This window comes from Lissotriton helveticus, chromosome 12 (genome assembly GCF_964261635.1).
Source record: "Lissotriton helveticus chromosome 12, aLisHel1.1, whole genome shotgun sequence".
Classification (NCBI taxonomy): Eukaryota; Metazoa; Chordata; class Amphibia; order Caudata; family Salamandridae; genus Lissotriton; species Lissotriton helveticus.
The window spans coordinates 904,052,184-904,077,765 of NC_136073.1; the positions used below are offsets into that span (position 1 = coordinate 904,052,184).

At 49.4% G+C, this 25,582-nt stretch overlaps 1 protein-coding gene across 1 annotated transcript in view; it reads left to right on the top strand.

Moving 5' to 3' along the window:
- The window catches only part of PLD2 (phospholipase D2), a 372,737-nt gene that overhangs the window by 224,061 nt on the left and 123,094 nt on the right, over positions 1-25,582 (top strand). Inside the window, exons 11-14 of the mRNA XM_078670622.1 lie at positions 125-274; positions 2,040-2,123; positions 4,251-4,329; positions 8,259-8,369. Coding sequence (XP_078526748.1) covers positions 125-274; positions 2,040-2,123; positions 4,251-4,329; positions 8,259-8,369 — 424 coding nt within the window. The remainder of the gene's footprint in view (positions 1-124; positions 275-2,039; positions 2,124-4,250; positions 4,330-8,258; positions 8,370-25,582) is intronic.

Below are 25,582 nucleotides of genomic sequence, written 5' to 3' on the forward strand. Positions count from 1 at the left end.
TCCAGTAGCAGTGTTGTAAGAGATGAGCAGGCACTAAACGATTGTCCATCAGCCCCATACCTGAATCCTCTGGTGTCCGCCTTGACCACCCATGTCCATGTTCCACCTTCTCCTGTACCCACAGGACCCTCATCCTGAAGTGCAGCAGCTATCGGCAAGCCTGCTGGTGGGGCAAGGAGATTGGTGAGCTGGCAGCCAAGCGTGGCAAGGACTTCTTGGAGAAGCACCGCTTTGATTCCTTTGTGCCAGTCCGGGGGAAGACGTTGGCCAAGTGGTAAGTTTACCTTGTTGGATCCACTGTTTGCAGTGACTTGTGCTTTATCGAAGAACCCTTTGTGTAGCTGTAGAAACTGCTCCCCAGTGTAGTGTATCTTTGCTTTGTGAATATGTGGTGTGCACAGTGAATTTAGAAGGAATAAGATGGCGCCAGGTGCACACATACAGCCACAATTAATGCAACATATTTTCTCTGACACATCCCCAGCCAGCCCTACTAATCTGGTATCATACCAATGTCCAGCCAGGAGATCTTATGTGTGACGGCAGCTCCTGAACCCCTCATCGTTCTAGCCGCCGCATCTCCCACGATGCCCAAAAGAGAAGTTGCGAGAAGTCATCGTACTTGGGGGACAATATGTGTCGAGTGTGTGTGTGTCGTGATCTCGTGCCTGTCTGGTTCTGTCCATACAAAGGTGAGGCTATGACTGGGTGACTTTTCGTGGATGTCACTCAGCTCGTTCAGTGTTCTTTCGAGTGATGCTTTGAGGCACCTGTTCGATGCTGTCTTTCGACTTCTTGCTGCTGCCCTGCTGGCTAACCGTGCTACCCTACAGGGACCAGTCAACGTGCAATGTTCTCTTCACCGACCATACATGAATTACCACTGGATTCAAGCTAGCCGGGCTGATGACGGCTGATAGCCAGAAACCGGTCCTCGGAAGCTTGTTTCCGGTCCAGGGAAGGCATGGCTTGGCAGTTCGGGCTGGACTGTTCCCATGAGGCACAGGGTCAGACTTATTTGCATGTAGCCATGTCTGAACTGGGGTGGCGGAGTGGGCTAAAGAACGGTGATGGATTAAAGCCAGATACGTTGACTGGGGGTGAGTGCTTGCAATACTCAACACTCCGTCCATCATCCCCTTGTTCGCCCTAAGTTGGCAGGGTATGCCAAGACGTGGGTCCCTTGCTCACTTGGCCACTGGATTCAAGATAGCCTGGCTGATAAGGATTATGAATCCGAAACCGGGCCCAGGATGCTTGTTTCCGGTCCAGGGAAGACATGTCTTGACAGTTCGGGCTGGACTGTTCCCACAAGGCACAGGGTCAGACTGATTTGCATATGGCCATGTCTGAACTGGGGTGGCGGAGTGAGCTAAAGAATGATGATGAATTAAACCCAGATCAGCTGACTGGGGGTGAGTGCTTGCAATGTTCAACACTCCGTCCATCATCCCCTTTGGTTTTGCTGGGCTGGCATTACACGGGTTCAGATGTTTCTGTTCACCCCTCACTGCTGCTCCCTCGAGAGATTGCAGGAGGTGGAACCACATTCGCTATTTACGCAGAAGCATTTCTCCTTAGCCACCAGGACCAGTTACATCCACAAATTTAGGTGCACAGTGCTCCACCAAGTTAGATACACCGTGCTTCACCATGTTAGATACACAGTGCTCCACCGTGTTAGATACATAGTGCTCCACCAAGTTAGATACACAGTGCTCCACCGTGTTAGATACATAGTGCTCCACCAAGTTAGATATACAGTGCTCCACCGTGTTAGATACACAGTGCTCCACGGAGTTAGATATACAGTACTCCACCATGTTTGATACACAGTGCTCCACCGCAGCCTGTGGTTGGAGAAGCAAGACTAGTGCACCATGCACAAGTCGGTGATCAAAAACCGTGAGGTGCGTTGTGACCGTGGCACGTACAGCCCTTTAAGATCTGGGCTCTATTGGGCTTTTGTTGTGCCTCTACCTTGAGAAGAAATTTAAACATTTCCCGGGGATACTCACGAGTGGTTATTGATTTTTCAGGTTCGTCAACGGAAGTGGTTATTTTGAAGCTGCCGCCGATGCATTGATGCAGGCCAAGGAGGAGATCTTCATCACAGACTGGTGGTGAGTACCAGTGGGGTATCACAGAATGGTGGGGAGTACCAGTGGGGCATCACAGACTGGTGGTAAGTACCAGTGGGGCATCACAGACTGGTGGTGAGTACCAGTGGGGCATCACAGACTGGTGGTGAGTACCCATGGGGCATCACAGACTGGTGGTGAGTACCAGTGGGGCATCACAGACTGGTGGTGAGTACCCGTGGGGCATCACAGACTAGTGGTAAGTACCAGTGGGGAGTCAGACTGGTGGTGAGTACCCGTGGGGCATCACAGACTGGTGGTGAGTACCCGTGGGGCATCGCAGACTGGTGGTGAGTACCCGTGGGGCATCACAGTCTGGTGGTGAGTACCCATGGGGCATCACAGACTGGTGGTGAGTACCCATGGGGCATCACAGACTGGTGGTGAGTACCCATGGGGCATCACAGACTGGTGGTGAGTATCAGTGGGGCATCACAGACTGGTGGCGTGTACCCGTGGGGCAGGGTGGGTACAATGGAATCCGCTTGGATGATTCTCATTGCTCTTTTCACAGGGGCTTCTGGGGACTCTAGAGACATGGGGCGCCTCCATCTATGGCCACAGTTCGGCTGTCAGTGCCATCTTATTAGTCCACGCACCAGACTCACCGGTACCATGAGTGGTGGTGCTGGGGCACCAGTGTATTCCAGAGGGGTTCGCTCTCTGATGAAGGGTCGGAAGACTCGCGCGTCTTGGGTTGGTGGCCCGGTTCCATTTGGCACTGTTAGTCCTTCCCCATCACCAGCTCCTTCTATATGATGAGCTGTCTCTTCTCTTAGGTTAAGTTGGGCTTGTTTGTAAAAGGTTCATCCCCTCAGGGTTTCGAGGAGGTGAAAGACACCGGATATGGATTGCGATGACACTGCATACATTTACGTCCTCGGACATCTATGAAATGACAGGTGATTGATTGGCTGGTCGACGGGTGATAGAGAATGTATGCTTGAATTCAAGAGGTTGCGACACTTGTGTGATCTCTCAGACTGCTTGTTTCTTTGCAGCCCAAAACCTAACCAGGAATCCTAGCTATTAAAAAGGGGGAAAAATAAACGTAGAAGGCTTTCTAGACCAGGCAAATGCACTAAACATAAGCCTTTTATAAGAAGGAAGTCAATGTGATCTCACTAGGGCAGGAAGTAGTGTTGCCTTCGTTGGGTGGTGTTAGAAGTAAGGAACAATGCAGCAGGCTACTACTGCTGCTAGGTTGTCTAATGAAACACTCATCCAAGCACAGACTGTTGCAAGGATTTATTTGTTGGTAAATTAGAATGAGGTCACCAGGAAGCAGTGAGTCCACCAGGCAGTGGGAGTCCAACATACAGAAATAAAGCAATATTTTCAAATTGAGCGGTACAATAGGTGCCAGGTTTAATCACCTTAAGAATGACTGATTATAGTGTAGTAAGACCGTACAGAAGGAACAAGGGGTCTGTGTCATAACTGAAAATGACTGATCCCTTTTACTGTTGTTGAGTTTTGTAAAGTTAGTCTGAACCCACTGAAGAAGGGCGGGTGAACAGGAGTAACCGTGAGGACTCTTGTATAGAAAACTTGTAGAAGACCAGAATTTGGATGTCATCTACATGGGAAATAGTTGCCGGCCGAAGAAAACCTATAATAAGCAGCGAGATGTAGAAATGGAATAGGGCGCAATTCAGATGGGACTTGCTGGTCTATGCATGAAAGGGGGACCTGGATGAAGATGAAGGGGGCTGCAGCACTGGTTCTGTCGCAAGAAAAAGAGTAATGCCAAGGCGGGGGAGTCTTCGGTTTCCATCAGTCACCGGTGGAAGCAGGGTTTGGAGCTCAACTGCTGACCGATCGCAGACGATTGGCTCCCTTTCTGTTTTCAGCTCCCTGGTGTAGCCAATCACAGAAGGTGACAGGGACAGGTTCCGTGTGTCTCCCAGGCTGAGTGTCTCCCTTGGGCCACACGGACACCATCATTCCTCATTTGTCCCTCGCCTCTTTCTGTCCCCAGTCTGACAACTGACACACACTAGATAAGTTGTGCTCATTAAAGATGGCTAATAAAGAAAACAAGAGAGCTTTTTTTTGTTCAAAAGGCTCAGAATGATGGCTTTGTTTTTGTTTCTTTCGTTGCACCAGGCTGAGTCCAGAGGTTCACATGAAGAGGCCGGCAAAGAACGACGACTTCCGGCTAGACATCATCCTGAAGCGGAAAGCTGTAAGTTCTACCTCCACCCCCTCCCCCCTCTGCTGCCGACCCTCTGTGTGGCTCTAGTTTCAAATGAGGTTGCCCCGCTGACTAAACCCAGAAGTTGCTAAAACGCCAATCAGGAATCTAAGGAAGTTTCAAGAGGCCGCCTGCGCATATTTCGTAAAGTCTGCCTTTTATGTTACGCTTCAGTTCTTCAGCTTCTTCTGTTGACCAGAAGCAATGATGTTTCCCTGTTGTCCTGAGAAATCTGGACACTAAAATGAAGACCCCTAAAGATAAGGCTGTTTGTGTCTGTATGCATCCTCTAGCTCTGATGCTCAGACTGGGTGGAAAGTGTAGCTTCCTTCACAAAGTCCCTCATAGGTAGGATGATAAGCCCTTCCATGGGTAAGGAACATACCAGCAACATAAACCGTATACTAGTTTCCCACCACGCGTGGGCCTTTGTTGCTTTCCAGATGTGAGTGACTTCCGTGGGATGCAGTCGACAGCTTTGCAAGTCTCAATCCCGCCATGCATAGAAGAGAATCAGTTTTCAACTAGAAAAGCCATACTCTGGAAACATGGAGTCCTATCAGGCTGGTAGAGGCGTATCTTTTTAATTTCTCTAAGGAGACCACAGTGGCGCAGTTCTTCTTTAAAGCAATGTACTAAGAGCAAAATCCCTGACCTGCTCAACGATCTCCATTAGTTATAATAGGGTAACCCTCAGAACCAGAGTATTGAAGCTAAACAAAAACAGTGGTTCTGTCGGGGAAAAAGACAACAATTCCTTTGTTCACTGTACTTAATACGTATTATGCAAACATCAAATGAAGGGTACACAGAGACACACAACACTGAAAGTGGTTCAAAAGGTCATTCTTTAGTATATGCCTTGTCTGTATTAATCAATAGATAACTGGCTGTCTGAAACAAAGAAACACATAAACTGTGAAATGCTTAGTGACTGGTCGTGAGTGGTGACAAAAGTGCTGTACAAAGATAAAAGAAGTGACATATACTTATACATATAGACAATACATATGTTCTTGATTGTCCTCTTTTGAGAACAATAGCCACAACAAGATGAAGTATTTCCTTATTTGCGTTGCGACTTTGCATGGACAGATTGACATAAACACAGTCAACGTTTCAACCCTATATAGTAGTGCAGACTTATATGCATGTGTGTCGGGTCTTCATCAGGATTGGGGGGTTTGGACAGCCTGAAAACACAAGGGAAGCTTGAACAATGGCTTCCGTGGGTCCTATTCACAGGGATGTCAGCCGACACCCTCGTAAGGTAATCTTGAAGTGGGCAAATCTTATCTTATTATTAGGAATCTTCTTCACCAGCCGGTGGAATGATTTAGAGTGGGGGCTGCCGTAGCGATCACTTGGAAAAGTTAACCAAAGAAGTCAATGTCCGTCTCTGCGGAGCGTTGAATGGCAGCATAAACAGTACTTCACGCTTCAAGATAGACCATGCCACGATAGAACACTAAATGATACAGTCCTTTCAAGGCCTCAAATATAAACATCTAGTCCTTCTGTCTTCAGGATAATCCTGCCCTCAACCTGCCACAGATGACTCGGAAATCATAGATGGCGAAATTCATATTCAAGTTGGAGGCCAGCACGCACCTTCACTGCAGTATTTCAAGGAAAAGGATGTGCAGACTTCTAGAGAAGGAAACTGGTCTCCTCGTTCATTCCACACCGAGAGCGCACCTTCCATGTCCAGTAGAAAGTTTTGTCAGTTATCACCCCTGAACCCATGTCACATTGAGTTCTTTGATGTTTTTCATGATTTTCCAGTGATCCTTCGGTCAATTCCCATTCAAAATTTTAAAGAGACTTTTGGTTGAATTTCTGGAGGATCTGATGGTTGTAACCATCATCTCATGACGAAGTATGAGGTTCCTGCATTTGCTGTTTCCTACTTACAATGAAGTGGACTTTGACCTTGTCTAGATCTTTGAGCTAAACCTTCATCTTGTCCTTGGGAAGTTGAGACCGGTGCATCTTGCGTTGTTCATCCCTTCAGAATGAGGCCTCTTTCCAATTCTTGACCAACGAGATATCCCTTGAGCTTCCTGTCAGATGCTAGAATTAACAAAACATGAGTTTTTAGATTAAATGTAGTTCTGTGGATCTAAACCAATGTCCTACAATGTAGTGGGGCTTATCTGTGCCACCAGTGGGTACATGGAACCCCTCCCGGGATGGCTGGCTGATCAGGCACCAACTCCTGCAAAGAAAATATCCATTCTTGATGTCCATGCAGAGACCTCCCATCACCTACGGATCTCAGCAAATCTTTTCATAGAACCCTCAAAGTCTTCATATCATGAAAGCCATTTTAACCCTAAAGTAGGCATGGCTCATTGTCCCCTGAAGAGTTTAATTTCTGTCAGTGATTTTCCACTTCCACCTGTAGTAGGAGTAATGCAGTACTGAATTCAAGCAGTTCTTCATGCCTGTCATCAACTCTATGTAACACTGCACACCGTCGCCCCTATTGGAATGGTGAATGACAATGACCCTCTGCAGAGATGGTCTCAGGTCGTAACCTTCATAGTAGACCCAAAGTAAACAAAGCACAGAGGCGCACAAGGCAAGTGGCATATAATATGCCAGAAATGATAAATCTTCACAGTCTTAGATGTAGAAACTTCTTCTTTAATGGAGTGGTGTGGCTCACTGGTTAGAGGCGGCAGACCTGTAAGCAGAGAACGGCCCAGGACCAGGGTTCAATTCCCGACGCGGCAGGATCTTGGACCAGGGTCAACGGACTCGATACTTCTCGCCTCAGTGCCTACTCTAACCAGGGAACACACTCGGCAACTCTGGGCATTAAGCTTGCCTCATCTCTACAACGGCCCCCCACAGACGCCAGGGATGCCTGGTTTCACCCTGGAGATACCCAGAAAGGGACCATCTCACCGGGAAAACCAGGACGGGTTCCCCAGCGGTCTACAGCGCCAGGACACTCGGGTAGAGTAACAGTGCGCTTTACAAGAATCCCACATTTTCATTTTTCATTTTCAAAAGGATGAGCAATATATAGAGCCACAGCCAACACGTTTCACCCGAAAGGGCTTCCTCAGGGCTACAAAACCAAGTAGCACAATAGTTCAAGGACTGGTTTCCATTCTTCTATCCTCTATTTGAAACTTTTCTCCGAAGTTGTATATCCAAATATTAGGCCAATTTTAATCTTCTCATCAATGATAAGGCACGTGTTGTATAAACTCGGATAAGAACAATCGTAAAGCCGAGCTCAAGCTGTCGTCACAGGGTAGAGAAACACCAAACCGAAGTGTAATCAGTTCACTTCTGAGTCGCGTACTCCTAGGAAACCCACAGTGGCTCGACTAGAGAACCCAATCCTTTGAGGCCCAGTGGGCCTGGAAATTGGCCCTACGGCCTGTGTCAATAGTTGACTCTACCATCATGCAAATATTGTGTGACTCTCAAACCAGCGCTTGAGTTCCCTTCTCTCCAGACATTTCAAAATGTTGACTTTTCTGCAGGGGGAGATACCTATTTAATGCATACATTTCCTGTTCGTAGCTGTGGATGTTATAAAATAGAACACTGGAAAATCACCTTCAAGTGCCTCTCCCCATGTCCTAGTTTAAACTTGAACCTTTGCCGATCCAGCTGGGGACCGCCTTCTAACTCATGACTGGAGCCAGGGAATCAGACTTAAGCGATTTCGATTAATTGAAACCAAAAACAATACATAAATACTGACGCAAGCATTCATACAGAAATGGTTGCATATTTTATTTCATCCTCAAACATATATTAAAAAATCTAAATGTTCATTTTACGCGAATGTTGGGGCTTTCCTAAGTTCAAATACTATACTCTGTTTGATGCACATTCACTGCTCCTATGAATGCATTTGAGGATGTCCTTGACGCTTGGTCCTTTCTTCCCTGCAGGAGGAAGGGGTTCGGATCTGCATCCTTCTTTTCAAGGAGGTGGAGCTCGCCCTGGGCATCAACAGCGGCTACAGCAAGAGGGCGCTCATGCTGATGCACCGCAATATCAAGGTAGGTGGCCAGGCGGCTTTAGTGCCGGTGTATCCCGTTGTCACGATGTTTATACTCGTTTTCTGTCTCCTCATTTCATGATAAGTCCTGACATCCCGCGTGCCAGAGTACACAAGGGTCTATTCACTTTTATTTTTTTTAAACACAATATTATTGAGTTTTTTAATAGTTCTTATAGCATCTGAGATGCACAGCTGACAATAAAAAATGTAGTTTTGGACCAGTAGTCTTGTGATAGAATTATACAGCCAGACTGTAAGCGTATATGTGAACAATTATACTTAATAACATTGTACGTTACAGCGGTGTAGCAAGAATAATGAATTAGGGGTACCTTTGTAGATAGTCACATGTTATACAACTCGTGTCTATGCGATTAACTATAAACGACTATATCTTAAACTGAAACTACCACCCTCCCCCCGTTCCGCTGGCGCCGTATGAATCATGCTCATATGAGAAGGTTATATTCTCTCTCTAAAAAAACTAAAAACATACAATTGTACTAATAATATACATTTATATGCTCCTAGGTATGGAAATATTGTGAAAGATATGGCATTATAGGGGTTCGGATGAATTAGCTAGTATGGATGTGGGAGTTGTGGGTTGTGTGGGTGCGCCCTGAGATATTGGAGTAGCCGGTGGATCTATAGCTTTCAAGGCTTCCAGCATCCGGTCCCATTCCAGAGAGATGGGCACTTTACGAAGGCCACGAAATTCTCCTTGTCTAATATTCGCACTCTCTGCGGTGCCCCAACGGCTCATTTCCGCATGACAAGAAAAAGGTGTGGGAGGAGAAGCAGATTTCCATCTCATGGTGATGGCACGTTTTGCTATTAGAATAGCCATGTCTGCAAATCTGTACTGAACTCTCTGCCCTTTGGACACTTGTGCAGACCCAATACACAAGGGTCTCTTCACTGTGCACTTTCAGAACCTCACCTAGTACTCGTTAATTTTTGGGTTTCGCCTGCCGAAGGCTGCGCTCTGCGCAGCTTTTCGGCGCAGGCGAAATCCTTTGCTTACAATAAGGACTTCGGGAACGTCCCCCGGCTCCCATTGGCTAAATCCATAAATGGAGGCTAGCCATTGGGAGCCGGATCTGTCCGTCAAGGCCGGACCAGATTCGGGGGCGTTCCCGCGATTTTTTCCCTCTCCACCCACTTCGGATCGCCATCGCGGCGGTGGGTGTGTGTTATTTTTTTTTTTTTGAGTCGGCCTGTTTTCTTCATTGTACAAGTTTCTGTTGTTGGAGTTGGCTGCAAGATTCGAGTTCCCACGAGGCAATCAGGTAAGGAGCATTGTGTTTATAAATGTGTTTTCACTTTGTAAGTTTACGTATTTTGACGTTTTCGCTCGTAATGTATTTTTTTCTGTTTACTTTTGTTTTTATCCCCCCCCCGCCAACGGAGGAAGCCTTCCCGACCCCACCACTTCCCGCTGTCTGTTCCCGCCGCCCCCCCCCGCCAACGGAGGAAGCCTTCCCGACCCCACCACTCCCGCTGTCCGTTCCCGCCGCTCTCCCCCCCCGCCAACGGAGGAAGCCTTCCCGACCCCACCACTCCCGCTGTCCGTTCCTGCCCCCCCCCCCCCGCCAACGGAGGAAGCCTTCCCGACCCCCCTCCCGCTTTAATTTCACTAAAAGTGATGCTATCTTATATTGTGCTTCTATTAGTTTTATTGTTATTATTATTGTCACTTCCCCCATTGAAGGTCCCGGGGCAAGGCTCGAGGAAAGGGCTAAAACCGGCCAGCTTCACAAGTCTGAAAGGGAGGTGACGGCCGCTGCAGGCGGACTGCCAAAGGCACCCGGGGGTGTGGGAGGGGGGAATACTACCTTAGTTTACCTCCCCGAAAGCGCACACTCTCTAGTACGTAGCATAAACTAGGCCTGTAGGACAATAAATGGCTTTTAAGCTAGCTCCGCGGGTTGTCTGCAGTTGATCGGTGTAAACTGCTGGACACGGGTTCGAGTCACAGCTTTCATAGATGTAATGCGGGCGGTCCAACCAGTGCCTCGGTTTACCAAGACTCATTACAGCGCCAAGAAGGGAAAGCGTGTAGAGTGCGATGCACATTACCACGTGCACGGCTCGTGCACCATTGCTTTGGGTCTGTTGTAACCTGCCCTATGTGCTCGGAGCCTGCCCCTCGTGCACTAACCCTCCCCCACTACAACCCTCCCTGCTTGAAAACTCGGATCCTTCAGTCGGCCACAGAATCCGCTCAGCCCGACTTGGCAATTAAAGCGCTTTGCCGGGCACAGAGTGGAGGAGATCCTTGGTGAACTTCGTTGTTTAATGCAGTGTCGGCTACAACTGCCCCCACCCTCCTCAATAGCTCACTTGTTTTAATTAATGTTCATTCGTTTGTATACTTGGGCAGCTTTTTCGCTTTTTGTTGTTGCTGTTTTAAATAGCATGAACTCGACCCGACGGTATTGGATCGCTTTACACGAGCACCAGTTACCTTACACAAGGACCCGTTAATTTTTGTAAGCACGGGGAGATTACGTGATTTGTCCAGAGTCCCAGGATGTTGAGCCCACGCCGAGATTGCAACCTGGTTCCTCCGTTCTAAAGTCGCCAGCTCTGGTTGTTACGCCGCACCCGCTCCCTTTGTTTTCTTTTTGCTGTGCTTCAGAGCGGCAGGAGTTAAATCCCAGACGGATGTTGCAGAAAGGTCGCCTGTTCCTCCGCTAGACTGCTGTGAATGGGTAGCACTATTAATGGGAAGAACTCGCATCACATCCCGATCAACCTTTATTTTACAATTTCACGAAAAATATGGTATGTCGCGTCCAGATGCTTCAGAGCAAAACCTGCAAACTATTCATGGTAGAAATATTATATTTAGGAATGGATGTCTGGCTCTGTGTGTGTGTGTCTGGCTCTGTGTGTGTGTCTAGATCTGTGTGTGTGTCTGGCTCTGTGTGTGTGTCTGGCTCTGTGTGTGTGTCTGGCTCTGTGTGTGTGTCTGGCTCTGTGTGTGTGTCTGGCTCTGTGTGTGTGTCTGGCTCTGTGTGTGTGTCTGGCTCTGTGTGTGTGTCTGGCTCTGTGTGTGTGTGTCTGGCTCTGTGTGTGTGTGTCTGGCTCTGTGTGTGTGTCTGGCTCTGTGTGTGTGTCTGGCTCTGTCTGTGTGTCTGGCTCTGTGTGTGTCTGGCTCTGTGTGTGTCTGGCTGGCTCTGTGTGTGTGTCTGGCTCTGTGTGTGTGTCTGGCTCTCTGTGTGTGTCTGGCTCTGTGTGTGTGTCTGGCTCTGTGTGTGTGTGTCTGGCTCTGTGTGTGTGTGTCTGGCTCTGTGTGTGTGTGTCTGGCTCTGTGTGTGTGTGTCTGGCTCTGTGTGTGTGTGTGTCTGGCTCTGTGTGTGTGTGTCTGGCTCTGTGTGTGTGTGTCTGGCTCTGTGTGTGTGTGTCTGGCTCTGTGTGTGTGTGTCTGGCTCTGTGTGTGTGTGTCTGGCTCTGTGTGTGTGTGTCTGGCTCTGTGTGTGTGTGTCTGGCTCTGTGTGTGTGTGTCTGGCTCTGTGTGTGTGTATTTGTGTGTGGGGCTCTGTGTGTGAGCAATGCCAATAGCTCTAACTTTTCCAAAGGCGAAACCATTGCATTGTAAATGCTTGGTTTTTACTTTTTCCAGCCAATAACCTTTCCTCTTCATCTTTATTTCATTGTTTGCTCCCGACTAATCCCCCCCTCATCAAACGTACAGAAGGTGATGGGAGGAATGCTTGCAATTAGTCTAACCACTGGCAATCGCTTGGGGTAGCACTACAACCCATTGTGTTTTTGTCCCACAATGCCACCTCAGTTTGGACCCAGACATATGGAAATCAGCCTTGACCCTGCTCCAATAGGAACAGTCCAGACCGAACTGCCAAGCCTTCACACCTATGAACTGGACTCAGTTGAAGATACGTACGATCAGAATCTAATCACCTCCCGTTCTGCTCACCTTAGCGCTTCTTCTTCACCACCTCTCGTCTTCTTGCCTCCACTCTCCCACATTTGTTCTTTTTTTTTTCTCTTTCTGACTTTGCTAACCTTTTTACCCAATAGATTTTTACATGCAATGGGTTAACCTTTCTCCTGTGAGTCAACCTCCTCCAATCTCTACTATGAATAATCTCTCATTGTCCTCATAATCCCCTATTTCTGACTCAGAATTCCACTTTTTCCTTAGATTTGCCAATGCTGCTGCAACCCCTGTGATCCTGTCCAAGCCTCCTTACCCAAAGCACTGTCTTTTCATCTTCCTTTTCTTTATGCTCTTTTAGTCGTCCGCTTGTACGTGGCCCGTCCCTTCCTGCTTTTAGAAACACTGTATTTCTACTACCCCTTAGAAGCCTCCTCATGATCATTCAGTTCCTCCTAATCTCTTAGTTTTTTTGCTCTCTTTAATCACATTCATTCCACCCATTACTCTACTTACCTCCCTCCTCGTTCTTTTCGATCTGTCTGCTGGATTCGATGCAGTCGACCACTCTGTCCTGCTTTCCACTATCTCTTTCGCATCTCTTTATTGATTCTCTTCCTATCTCTCCTGTCTCACTCTGTTTCTTGGACTAATAGTTCCCCACACACCATGCTTCCTCCTTTCTATGGAGGTACCAGTGGGGTCGGTCCTGAGCCCCTTCTTTTTTCCATCCATACCTCTACTGATTCATTGCTCCTTCCTTGGTACATTTGCACTGATGGTTCTCTGCCTTCTTTTCTTTTTTCATCCCTTCTTCATGACAACCTTCCTCTTATATGTTTGCAACACACTCTTGCATGTATTTTCCTGCATTGCAGCTAAACCCACCTGAAACTGAATTCTTTTCCTGCCCACAGTCTCCTCTTACTCCTTCCCTACCTTTCTTTTTCCCAATTCACATTTTTCACTTTGTCCCTCTCTGATGTGATTTATAAAAGCCCCAGTTGTGCAGAAGGCTGAGAGATGGGCTGTGGAGAAGTTCACCTCCACACTCCGGGTGTCTCGGTTAGCGATAAGCCGTACTCAACGGTCTATGAGAGATTAACTATATAGTAGAAGCCCCATAAGAATGGCAGACTCCATTGAATTTATATCTGGAGCTGTTGACTTTGTGATTCAAGGGGTTGGGAGTCTGCATAAATCCACTGCGGATGACGTTGACATACACTTAGAAGCATCCTTCCTAAGTGATGGCCTCGTCTTACTCTTCACTTTCACCAGACTCTGCTCTTAAACGCTGGTAAGATTGTGATGCTTAAAACAGATGGCTCTTTCTCTTGATCTGAAACGTAAGAACCGAGCATGGACCAAAGAACCAACCGAGCATGGACCAATACTCATTGATGAGTTGAAGTCACTTCCCTGTAGTCTAGAGTAAACTCTCTGGTTTCACTCTGGGCTCTTTGCTTCTCCACATAAGCAGCCAGTGTCGACCGTACCACACTCCGCTCATCCAGAACAGCGGCTGCATGTTGGATGCATCAGGTGTGGACTTGGGCAACGCCTCGCTTGCAGGGGTGCTCCAAACCTTGTTACCCACTTAGGGCTGCCCAACACTTCACTGCTAGACCCTGGTCTTCATGAGGAAAGTTTAACCATATCGCCCAGGTCGTCAACTTACATTGATTGGTCAAAACGTGCACTTTAAAGATAAGAACATCCTGTCTTGTCAGATTGCGCCATGCAGCAGCCTGTAACCTCCCCTCTTGGAAGTCTGTAGTGCCTCTCACTGATGAAAAGTAACTAGTTTCTGGCCCGTCAGAGAGCACCCTAGAAAGAAACGGTTGACAGGGCTCAAAAATGAATATGCTACTTACCAGTATGCATCTGTTCTTGGCATGTAGGGCTGCTAACATTCATATCTATAGCATAGATCGCCGCCTAGTGTTGGGTCCGGATGATTGCACATTGTTGTCCTGGAAGAGTCTTCGAAGTATCACGAGATAGGTGGCTCCTCCCCTGGACTACAGTGCGCATGGGCATCGACTCCATCCCCAGATTGTTTTTAGCCATTGTGGCAAAGATGGAGTGTAATAGTGTAAGCGCTGTCCATGCTAATGATTGATTGCAAGAAAAGTCTGCAGCCGCTACGGGCGCCGGGGAGGAGGGCGGGCGATATGAATGTTAGCAGCCCTACATGCCAAGAACAGATGCATACTGGTAAGTAGCATATTCAGTTCGAGGCATGTGGGCTGCTAAATTCATATCTATAGCATAGAATACATAGCAGTCCCTCCATTAACGGCGGCCGCCCGTGCCAGTTGCAGAAGTCTGAAAAAGTGTCTTAAGAACAGCCTGTCCTACAGCTGCCTGCTGCTTGGAATGCACATCTACACAGTAATGTTTGGTAAACGTATGTGGTGTAGACCATGTGGCTGCTCTACAAATGTCTTCCAAAGGAATGTTACCTAGGAATGCCATGGAGGCTCCCAACTTGCGTGTGGAGTGTGCCCTGGGGGGGCCTGTTAAAGTGCGCTTAGCTTTCAGATAGCAAATCTGAATGCACTTAACGATCCACCTGGCTATTCCTGCTTTGGAAATGGGGTTGCCTTTGTGCTGGGCTGAGAAGGTAACAAAGAGTTGCTGTGTTTTTCTAAATTGTTGTGTTCTGTCAATATAGTATATTAACGCCCTTTTGATGTCCAGCGTATGGAGCATTCTTTCTTCTACTGTTTCTGGGTTTGGAAAGAATGCGGGCAGTTCAATTGTTTGATTGACATGAAACTGCGACACCACCTTATGAAGGAACTTGGGGTTAGTGCGGAGCACCACCCTGTTTGAGTGAATTTGTATAAATGGCTCTTGTATTGTGAGCACCTGTAGCTCACTAACACGCCTTAGAGACGTGATGGCAATGAGAAAAGCCACTTTCCATGTCAAGAACTGAATCTCACATGAATGTAGAGGCTCAAAAGGTGGGCCCATCAACCTGGTGAGGACCAAATTGAGATTCCATACTGGAGCTGGTGGGGTCCTGGGAGGAATGACCCGTTTCAGTCCTTCCAGGAAGGCTTTAATGGCAGGCACTCTGAAAACCGAGAGATGCTGTCTGTTCTGAAGATAAGCCGCTATGGCGGATAAGTGTATCCGAATGGAAGCATATGCTAGATTGCATTTGTAGAGATGTAACAAATAGCAGATGATGTTAGGGATGGATGCATCTAGCGGGTTGATATTGTGTTCTGTACAGTAAATGACAAACCGCTTCCATTCTGCTGCATAGCAAGCTCTGGTAGTGGGCTTTCTTGCCTCCCGGATGATGTCCACGCATTCAGGAGGCAAATTAAGGTAGCCAAACTCTAAGACCTCAGGAGCCAGATCGCCAGATTGAGCTGTTGCGGATCTGGATGCTGAATGTCGCCATGGTTCTGCGTCAAGAACCTGGGTGTGAGGCGCAGCCTTTGATGCGGTACCACGGAGAGTTCTAGAAACGTGGTGTACCATGGTTGGCGTGCCCACGTTGGAGCAACCAGGATGAGCGTCATCGAGTGCTGCCTTAGTTTTCTTGCCACCAGCGGAATGAGAGGTGCTGGGGGAAAAGCGTACGCAAATTTGCCTGACCAGTTCATCCATATCGCATTGCCCTGCGACTGTGGGTGAGGGAACCTGGCGGCAAAGCTTTGGCATTTTGCGTTTTCCTTTGTGGCAAACAGGTCTATCTCTGGATGACCCCATTGCTGGAAGTACGGGCGGAGTACTGATGGATGTATCTCCCACTCGTGCATTTGGTGGCTGTACCTGCTGAGCAGATCCGCCATCTGATTGTCCTTGCCCGGGAGGTGTTCCGCCATGAGGAAGACGTTCCTCTGAATGGCCCACTTCCACATGCTCTGAGCCAGATGAGACAACTGTGGAGAGTGTGTACCTCCCTGCTTTTGGATGTAGTACATGGCTGTCATGTTGTCCGTCCGGATCAACACGACTTTGTTGCACAGATGTACTTTGAAGGATTTGAGTGCCATGAAGATTGCCATCAGTTCTAGATAGTTGATTTGCATCCTCCTTTGCTGCGTCGTCCATAGACCCTGCACCGTGTAGTGGAGCACATGAGCTCCCCATCCTTGGAGAGATGTGTCCGTCGTCAGGATAATCTGTGGCACAGGCTCTTGGAACGGTCGGCCCTTGCAAAGGTTGTGTGGATTCCACCAATGCAGAGAGTTGTATGCCCGACCGGTCACCAACACTAGGTCTTTCAACTGTCCTTGAGCCTGAGTCCACTGATGCGCCAAGCATTCTTTGAGTGGACGCATATGCAACCGTGCGTGCGGGACTATGAAGATGCAGGAGGCCATCATGCCTATCAACTGCATGAACACTCTCGCTGGGAGTGAGTGTTGCGGTCTGAACCTCTGGATGAGCGACTGGATGTTGTCGATCCTCGCTGGGTTTGGCTGAGCTGTGGCAGCCAGAGTATTTATCGTCGCGCCCAAATACTGCCGCACATGGGCTGGCTGAAGGTGCGACTTTGGATAGTTTAGTGAAAATCCCAGACCGTGAAGGAGGTGAATGGTGTGGGACATGTCTGCGGCGCACTGCTGTGCCGACTTGGCTTGAACGAGCCAGTCGTCTAGGTAAGGGTAGACATGTATGTTCTGTCTCCTGAGGTGCGCTGCTACTGTCGCCAGACACTTGGTGAACACTCTGGGGGCAGTGGTCACTCCGAAGGGTAGGACCTTGAACTGGTAATGCCTGTTTTGTATGGTGAACCTGAGGTATTTCCTGTGGGATGGATGGAGTAGTATGTGAAAATAAGCATCCTTGAGGTCCAAGGTTGCGAGGAAGTCTCCCTGGTTTAGCAATGGAAGAACCTGCTGCAGTGTCAACATGTGGAAGTGTTCTGAAAGAATGTACTGGTTCAGAGGCCTGAGGTCCAGGATCGGTCTGAGTGAGCCGTCCTTTTTGGGGATTAAGAAGTACAGGGAGTACACCCCTGTGCCTTCCTCCTCCACTGGCACGAGCTCTATTGCGCCTTTTTGCAGCATCACAAGAACCTCCTGCTGCAATAAGTGCAAGTGCTCTGCTGACATAGGACGTTGTCTTGGGGGTATGTTGGGTGGAGTGGACGTTAACTCCAAACAATAACCGAACTGGATAAGTTTCCTTACCCACCTGTCTGTGGTGATGGACTTCCAGACTGGCAGGAACTGTTGGAGTCTCCCCCCGACAGGTGTTGGATGGTCGGGGGGCAGTGACAGGAAGTCACTGTTTGTTGGCGGCAGAGGAACGGTAACTGTTGTTGCCTCTGCCCCTGCCCTTGGCGCTGTTTCCTCGGTAACCTCCTCTACCTTGTTTGGGGTACGAGGACTGCGCCCCACCTTTACTGAATTGCGTCTGCTGTGCCAAGTGTCCTCTGTTAACACCTCGATTGCTTGAGCGACGAAAAGTGTTCCCTCTGAATTGCTGAGACTGAAGAGCACCCATGGATTTAGCTGTCTCAGTATCTTTTTTGATTTTTTCGAGGGTGGTGTCAACCTCTGGGCCAAATAGTCTGTCTGGATTAACGGGCTGGTTGAGGATAGTAGTCTGTATCTCTGGCTTGAACCCTGAGATGCGGAGCCATGCTTGACGCCTCAACATCACACTAGTGTTAATTGCTCTCGCTGCCGTATCTGCAATGTCGAGCGCACATTTAATTGCAGCGTTGGAGATGAGCTTGCCCTCCTGTATAAGCATCTCAGCTCCCTCTTTAAACTCGTCTGGAAGGTGTTGCAATAGCTGCTCTAAGGTGTCATAGTGTGCCCTATCGTATCTGGCTAACAGAGCCTGTGTGTTTGATATGCGCCAGATGTTGGCTGCCTGTGCTGCCACCCTTTTCCCAGATGCCTCCAGCACTTTCAACTCTTTGTCCGGGGGAGGAGCTTCACCCGTTGTTTGGGAGTTCGCCCTCTTGCGGGCATTAGAGACCACTAAAGAGTCCAAAGGCAACTGGCCCCGTATGTAAGTTGGGTCGCCAGGTGCCGGCCTGTATTTCTTCTCTATTCTGGGGTTGACAACCCTAGCTCTCGTGGGTTCCTTTAAAATGTCTGTGGCATGCTGGAGGACCCCTTTGAGCATTGGAAGCGTATTCACAGTTTTTTCGGCAGCAGAGAAAGTGTCAAATAAAAAGTCAACTTCCACAGGGTCAGCATGCATCTCCACTTTATGGTTTGTAGCTGCCCTTTCAATCAAGGCATTAAATGCCGCAGAGTCTTCAGTGGGAGAAGTTTTCACACCATAAACCTGAGGGTCATGGACAGCTTGCTGGTCCCCATGATCACCAGAGTCCATCCACGAGTCCTGTTGCTCATCAGGGTCTGTGTGTTCGGGAAAATTGTACTCCTCATCTTGCTCACCCTCATCTGCATCTGAGCAAGTGGGTGAAGGTGTGGACTCTTCCTAGGTTGTGGAGGAATGTGTTCAACAAGTACTGGAGTCTCTGGTGCTGGTCTTTTCCTCTTTAGAGGTATTACAAACGACTCCAAAGGCTGTGATGTAATTTTCCTCTTGTAGAGTGTGAGTTTTCCCGTGTCGGCGTCGATGAAATGTTCCGACTGCTCTCCTAATAAAGGTTGTTGATGACCAAAACCTCCACTCAGTTGAGTTTGCTTCAACCCTTCAGAGTCCTTGGGCACCGATCGTGGTGCAAAGGCCTTCGGCGCTACCTTCGGTGGTAGAGTATAGAGGATCGGCATCGAAGTCTTCTTCGGTGGGACCATTGGCTTTGGTCCCGAGGGCGTTTTCGGCTCCGACGTTGACGCCTTGTCCCGTATCCGTTTGAGGGAGTCCGAGACCTGCTTCGTAAAAGAAGCGGATGGTTTCGTCGACCCGACCGATGACCTCGGTCCACCCCCAGGGGAAGACCCGAGCATCGATGACTTCTGTCGAGCCGCCGGAGGCGCAGACGTATCCTCGACAACTGCGCTTCGGCCGCCTTCCACGGCCACAGGTGTCGACGCCCACTGCTTCGGATCGGCAGCCTTTGCCTTTTGCGTCGGGACTTCGGCTCGGTGCCCTTTGCCGACTTTGTCTCGACGGCCCTTTTGCCTGTTGGTGCGGTAGCCTTGGCTGAAGTCGGTTCGACAGTCTTCTTTGACTTCGACTCGATCACCTTGCTCGACCCCTGCTCGACGACCTTCTTCGAGCTTGGCTCCTTGACCACTTTCGGCACCTTTGCCTGATCGACAGGCGTCCTAGGCTTCGAGGCCTCCGAAGACGACGGCGTCAATGGTGGAGCTGACGTCTTCGGTTTCGATGGCGTGTCGTCCATCTTTGTTTTCGTCGACACCGATGTTTTTAGTTTCGATTTAGGTAATGGCGGCTCCGCTGAGGTGTCCGTAGCCGGGCCGGAAGGCGGGGCCGTGGATCGAGGTGTAAGGTCTTGGGTAAGGCCGTGTGGCGATCCCGCGACCTGAGCCTTTGTAAGAGTACGAACGGGGCATAGCTCTTCCTCCGAGCTATCTTCCATGGCCCCATATGCTTCTTCGTCGTCCCCTACCTCATCGACGTTTTCTTCTAGGTCTTGGCCCTCGACGTCTTCTCCGTAGTCGGCCTCGACCTCCGCCGATGTTGGTGAAATTTGCAGTTGAAGCTCTTGCTCGTCTGCTTCGGGGTCCACGAAGATGTCCACCGGTGCCGGGGCCGATCGCTGGGCCTCGAGGCGTGCCACGCGCCGAAGCTTGATCGTTTTCTTCGATCTAAATCTCGAACAGGCCATACAGTTGGCCTCGTCGTGGTCCGGCGACAGGCACTTGTTGCACACAGGATGGACGTCGATGTGTGGGTACTTAGAACCACACACGGGGCAGTGTTTGAACGGACTCCGTTCCATCGTCGTATCGGCAAAGTCTTGCTGCGTCGACAGGGCCTCGATGACCGAAGAGTCACCCGACTCCTCAGATATCCGACTCGACGAGTTGGAGTATACACGAGACCGAACGCGAACAATACCGACGGGGTGAAGGAAGGCCTTTTGGCCTAGAAAGAGTTTTTATATAGATTCCGAACAGGAGATGTCGAAATCACATCCGAACCCAATGGCGGAAAAAAACTATCTGGGGAAGGAGTCGATGCCCATGCGCACTGTAGTCCAGGGGAGGAGCCACCTATCTCGTGATACTTCGAAGACTCTTCCAGGACAACAATGTGCAATCATCCGGACCCAACACTAGGCGGCGATCTATGCTATAGATATGCATTTAGCAGCCCACATGCCTCGAACCATCTGGTAACCATCTAGAAGGAATCAAGCCACAGGTTTTCAAATAATCTGGGTGTAAGGCTCTATTGCAACAGGGATGGGGGAATACAGAGGATAGCGCTGAGGATTTTGTGTGGAGGTGCTAAAATATTCCTGGTGGCAGGTCTGAGCAGTGTGAACGGCCTGGATTTGAGCTTTTAAATCTCTGTAATGAAAGCTTTGGGATGTTTATTAATGTATATTGGGTGTAGGAAAATGGGGTTCTGTTGCAGTTTTCCCCCCACTTTTTGCCTGGTATCTGACGCAACTTTGGCTGTACTGGGTGCCACCTAACCAGGTGTTCTTTTTCTCTAAAGTGTACCATTGTTCCCACAATTGGCACACCTCTGTCTCACGTATAAGCCCCTTGTAAAAGGTACTAGTGGTATTGAGGGCATTGTGACCAGAGAGGGTCTTTTGGTTCGGCAGCATGTATTATGCCACCATCAGAGACCCCGCACCATACTCCTGCTCACTGCCACCGCAGCCTGCATGTTTTGGTGCAACTAAAAGTGAAGAGTCGACCTGGCACATGTCCCTGTGTGCCAGGCCTACCATCACTACCAGGGGCATAGGTAAATCACCCCTACAGCAGGCTTCACAGCCCTAAGGCAGGGTGCTCTATACCTCTGGTGAAGGCATAACTGCAAGAGCAGGTATGCCCCTATAATGTCTAAGTGCATTGTTAGTGCACGGTGAAGCCATGCTGAGTACATGGGCTGGGAGCTTGCCAACGAGAGTTCCACAGCTCCATGATGGCGTCACCTAATCCCAGGATGTTTGGTACCAAACATCTTAGATTGATGAGCCCACACTGATGCCAGTGTTGGATTGTTAGATTTGGGGGTCTCTGGTTGGCACAGGTAAGCACTTGTGTCAAACAGGGACCCTCTCCTCTAGCAGGTTAAGGGGATCACCCTTTAGAATAACCCCTGCTCACCCTCTAGGTTGCGTGGCGCGAGCAGACAAAGCTAATCCTAGGGCGTCAGTTAGTTAAGCATTTATAACCACACACAACAATATAACACCCACCACAAAAGGACACCAGGCGTAGTTATGTAAAAATAGGTCTTCTTTATAAAAATATAGGAGTAGGTAATTGCAGGCTTAATACAAGACCAATATAACATTAAGTGGAGCCACAGTACTTTGGTATCAACAAGATTCTTTAAAGTTCTGCAGGAAGGTTTCACTTGCAAGTTCAATTAAGGCTGGTAACAGTTCAATTATCTCTCAGACAGGTTCCCCACTCTTTCAGGACAATAGCGTTGTTCAAACACTGGATTTTACAGGCCTGTGCGAACCGTACTGCTCCTGTGCGACTCGTACAGTGATGGCGCGTCTTTCAGAGGGTCTCACGCACACCGCGTATTCTCCATAAGGGGCGCACGGGGCGATGTGAGCACTTGGAGTAAGGCGCGTTTGTGCAATGTCGACGTACCGGAGCCTCTGCCCTGTACGCGGCGTACCAGGGATCACTTCAAGCTGCGGGAAAAACAAACGTTGCAGACCCCGAGTCCGGTGCGCACTCCTGCTTGAGAAATACAGTACCTTTGAGTGCTTAGACGCTGTGAACCCGGCCGGTTCGAGGCGTACTCTTGTGGGGGATGACTCGCACTTCTTCAGTACGCGTTGGGGGTGAAGACGTACCTTTGGGTCAGCTGTGGCGTAGGGTTCTCCGGGCAGGCAGGCGACGCACGGGGCCTCTTAGTATGGATCGTACCAGAGGCTCGTCAGGGTGCGGCGCGGCCCTTTAGAACGCAGGGGGGCAGAGCGGGGCGGCCGAGTATGTTTTAAAAGTGTGGGCCGTCCGGGGCTTGGGAATGCGCTCCGGTCCAATTCCGGCGGGAGGGGTGAGGGGCTCACAGCGCGCTCCAGTTGCAGGCGAGGTGACAGGGGAGCGGGCGGTCCGGCACAGCGTGGAGAGAGCGGCTCGAACTCTAGCGGGGCTCTCAGCGGGCAGGGGCGGCCATACTCCGGAGTGTCACGGCCCTAGGAGGGGGCGAGGGCACCAGAAATTACCGTTCCGGCGAGGGAGGAAAACACCACAGCTCAGCAGTCGACGGGCAAAGGCGAGATGAGCCCAATGGTCCCGGGGCTCAGGTCAGGGGGCAAGCTCAGGTCCAAGCCCTTGGAGATCGATTTCTGAGTTCAGCACAAGTTGAAATCAAAAGCTTTTCTTCAGTCCTTTTGTCGGGCAGAGTTTCTTCTTGGCGAAGGCAGGATCTAATGTTTAGGAGCAGGGCTCCTACTTTTATACAGTTTCTTTTGTCTTTCCAGGCCAGGGGGCCTGAACCTGGTTCAGCCCAGTTTTGAAGCACTTTGTTGTTGAGCCTCTGGCTGTTTCTTTCTTGGTGCAGGGCAGGGACATCAGCCGCTCCGCAGAGCACAGCCCTATTCAGAGTCAAGGGGCACTCCTCCCACCTATCTGGGGGGGGGGGGGTAATCCCTCTATTCACCACCTAGCAGCCCAGACTGTCCCCTGGAATCCCCCAGCCCTGTCACTCACAGAAACCAGCAGCAGATACACATCCTAGCAGAGGCGGGCTGAAATAGTCAGGCAAGCAAATGCTAACTTTCTAAAAGTAGCATTTGCAAGCGCAGGATATTAGAATAAACTTTACTAAAATAAGTATTTTATTATTCTGAGTTCAGGCATACTAAACTTGACTTTCTACCATGTTCCATGAGCCTACTGGGATTATAGAGTGTAATAATTCCAGCAACCCATCCTGGCCTATGAGAACAGGTAGCCTTACAATGGTGAAAAACAAAACTGGCTGTAATTCACTATTAGGACATGCCACACACATCAGGGCTTGCCCTACCTTATGCTTAAAATGCACCCTGGCCTTGGGCCTACCATAGGGGTGACTAATATGAAGCAATGGGAAGGTTTAGAGGCTGGCAAGTGTGTGCACTTGCCCAGCCAGCATGACAGTACCAGACTGCACGCAGGTTCTGCAATGGCAGAAATAGACACATTTTAAAAGGCTGCTTCTGTGGGTGGCACAACCAGTGCTGCAGGCCCACTGGCATCATTTGTATTTACAAGCCCTGGCACTCCTGGTGCACTTTTTTTGGGGCCTGACAGTAAACCAAATAAGCCAATCAGGGAAGTCAATTACAGGTACACTTTTCATAGGGAGCACTTGCACTGTGGCACTGATTGGCAGTGACACAGTGCCCTGAGCAGCTAACACCAGCAAAACATCTGAGGCACATCAGCAAAAAGTGGAAGGGAGACTCACGCCAAGGTGCCAGCTCTAACATGCATTAATTAATATGGGCACTGAGAGGGCACCTTAGAGGTGCCCCTGAAAACCTACCAAACTGCTAGTGTGAAGCTGACTGGTCTTCACCACCCGGGCACTTCCAGACATGTTTCTGACCCGCTGAGGTGGAAGCCCTTTTGCTCTCGTGGGACAGAAACAGAGCCTGCTCTGGGTGAAGGTGCTTCTCACCCACCCCCAAGCAGGACACAGCGTTAAAGGGCAGTGAGCCTCAAAGGCTTCCTGCCCTTTGTTTTGCTAGCCAAGGCCTCTCTGGCTAGTGGAGATGCCCACCCCCTGACCAAGCCCCACTTTTGGCAGCAAGGTTGGCGGGAAAATTAGTAAGCGGGAACAGTGTGTCCCCTCTCTGCCAGGACCACTCCAAATGTGTCCTGAGCTGAAGTAACTCCCTGCTTTGAAAAGCCTCCATATTGCTTGTTAGGATTTCAGTCAATAGGATTAGGGGTATGCCATTCCCAAAGAGAGTGGACATGCAAAGGGTCTAGTCACCCTAAAGGTAAGTAACCTATTGGCTACTACCTGGCAGTACCTGTAACACCCCTAAATTGAGCACCCCTGAACCTTGATCCTTAGATTCCTGGTGACCTAAAGAAGAAGTAACAAAGACCTGTACCAGCAGTGAAGACTCCAGCCAACAACTGACTTGGCCCCAGCCCTACTGGCCTGTCGCTGTCCTCAAAGAAACCTGCTACAAATAGCAACTCGTCCTGCAGGCCTAATCCCCTCCAAAACCCTGGGAGAACTGCCTGCCTTCCCCAAAGATCAAGCACTCCAGAGGACAGTGGCCATGCCTACAAAGAAACCAACACCAAGAGCTCCAGTGCCAGTCGCAAGAGCGTTCTTCAGTGGTCCTGAGCTTGAGCCCATCCCAGAATGACCTCTCATGGATTCCATGACGACGCCTGCAGCCTCAACACAAAGAACCCCCTAACCGCGACCTGCTCCGGTAAGTATCTTCCAACCTCAAAGGAAACCCCTATGCCCTCAGCCCCCAGGCCTTGGGAAGCCCGGCTAATAGTGCTCAGGTGACCTTCAACATACCAACTTACCCCCAGAGCCACTGGTTCCCTCCTTCCATCTTCCTGGTCTGAGCCTGCAGCCTTTGTTTGAGATCTTCATTCTCCATTGATTTGTATTGGGCTACCGCCGCTGTGTTGGCACTCGGCACCCGACCGCCTCTGTGACGCAGAGGGTGTGTGTTTGGTGCTGCCTCATGCCCCCCCCCCCCCCCCTTTCAGTGCTGTTCTAAACCCCCAGAGGTTGATCCCCAGCTCCTATTTTACCTACCTTCAACCAGCACCTCTTTGAGTGCCCCAAGTCTCCATTGATTAACATTGCGCCCCAGTGACCGAATCTGTCCTTTGCACCCGGCCGCCCCAGTGCCACTGGTGGTACAGACTCTACACTTACCTGACCCTTGACCAGTGTTGATCCTAAACCCGAAGACTGGAATTGTAGGTTGTGTACTTACCTGTGAAATCACATTATTGTTTCCTTCCATAGGTTAACATTGAACTGCTTGAAAAACCCCCGGTGTCCACTTTTATACTGAAAAACTGTGATATTGAAAAACGTATTTTACTGCAACAAAGTATAATTGGTTCCAAGTAATAAACATACGAAAAGTAATTTTTACAAACAATTGGTCTTGGATTTAGTCACTGAGTGTGTGTGTAATCATTTCTTGCCCGAGTGTTTACAACAAATGCTTAACACAGCTTACTGATAAGCCTAAC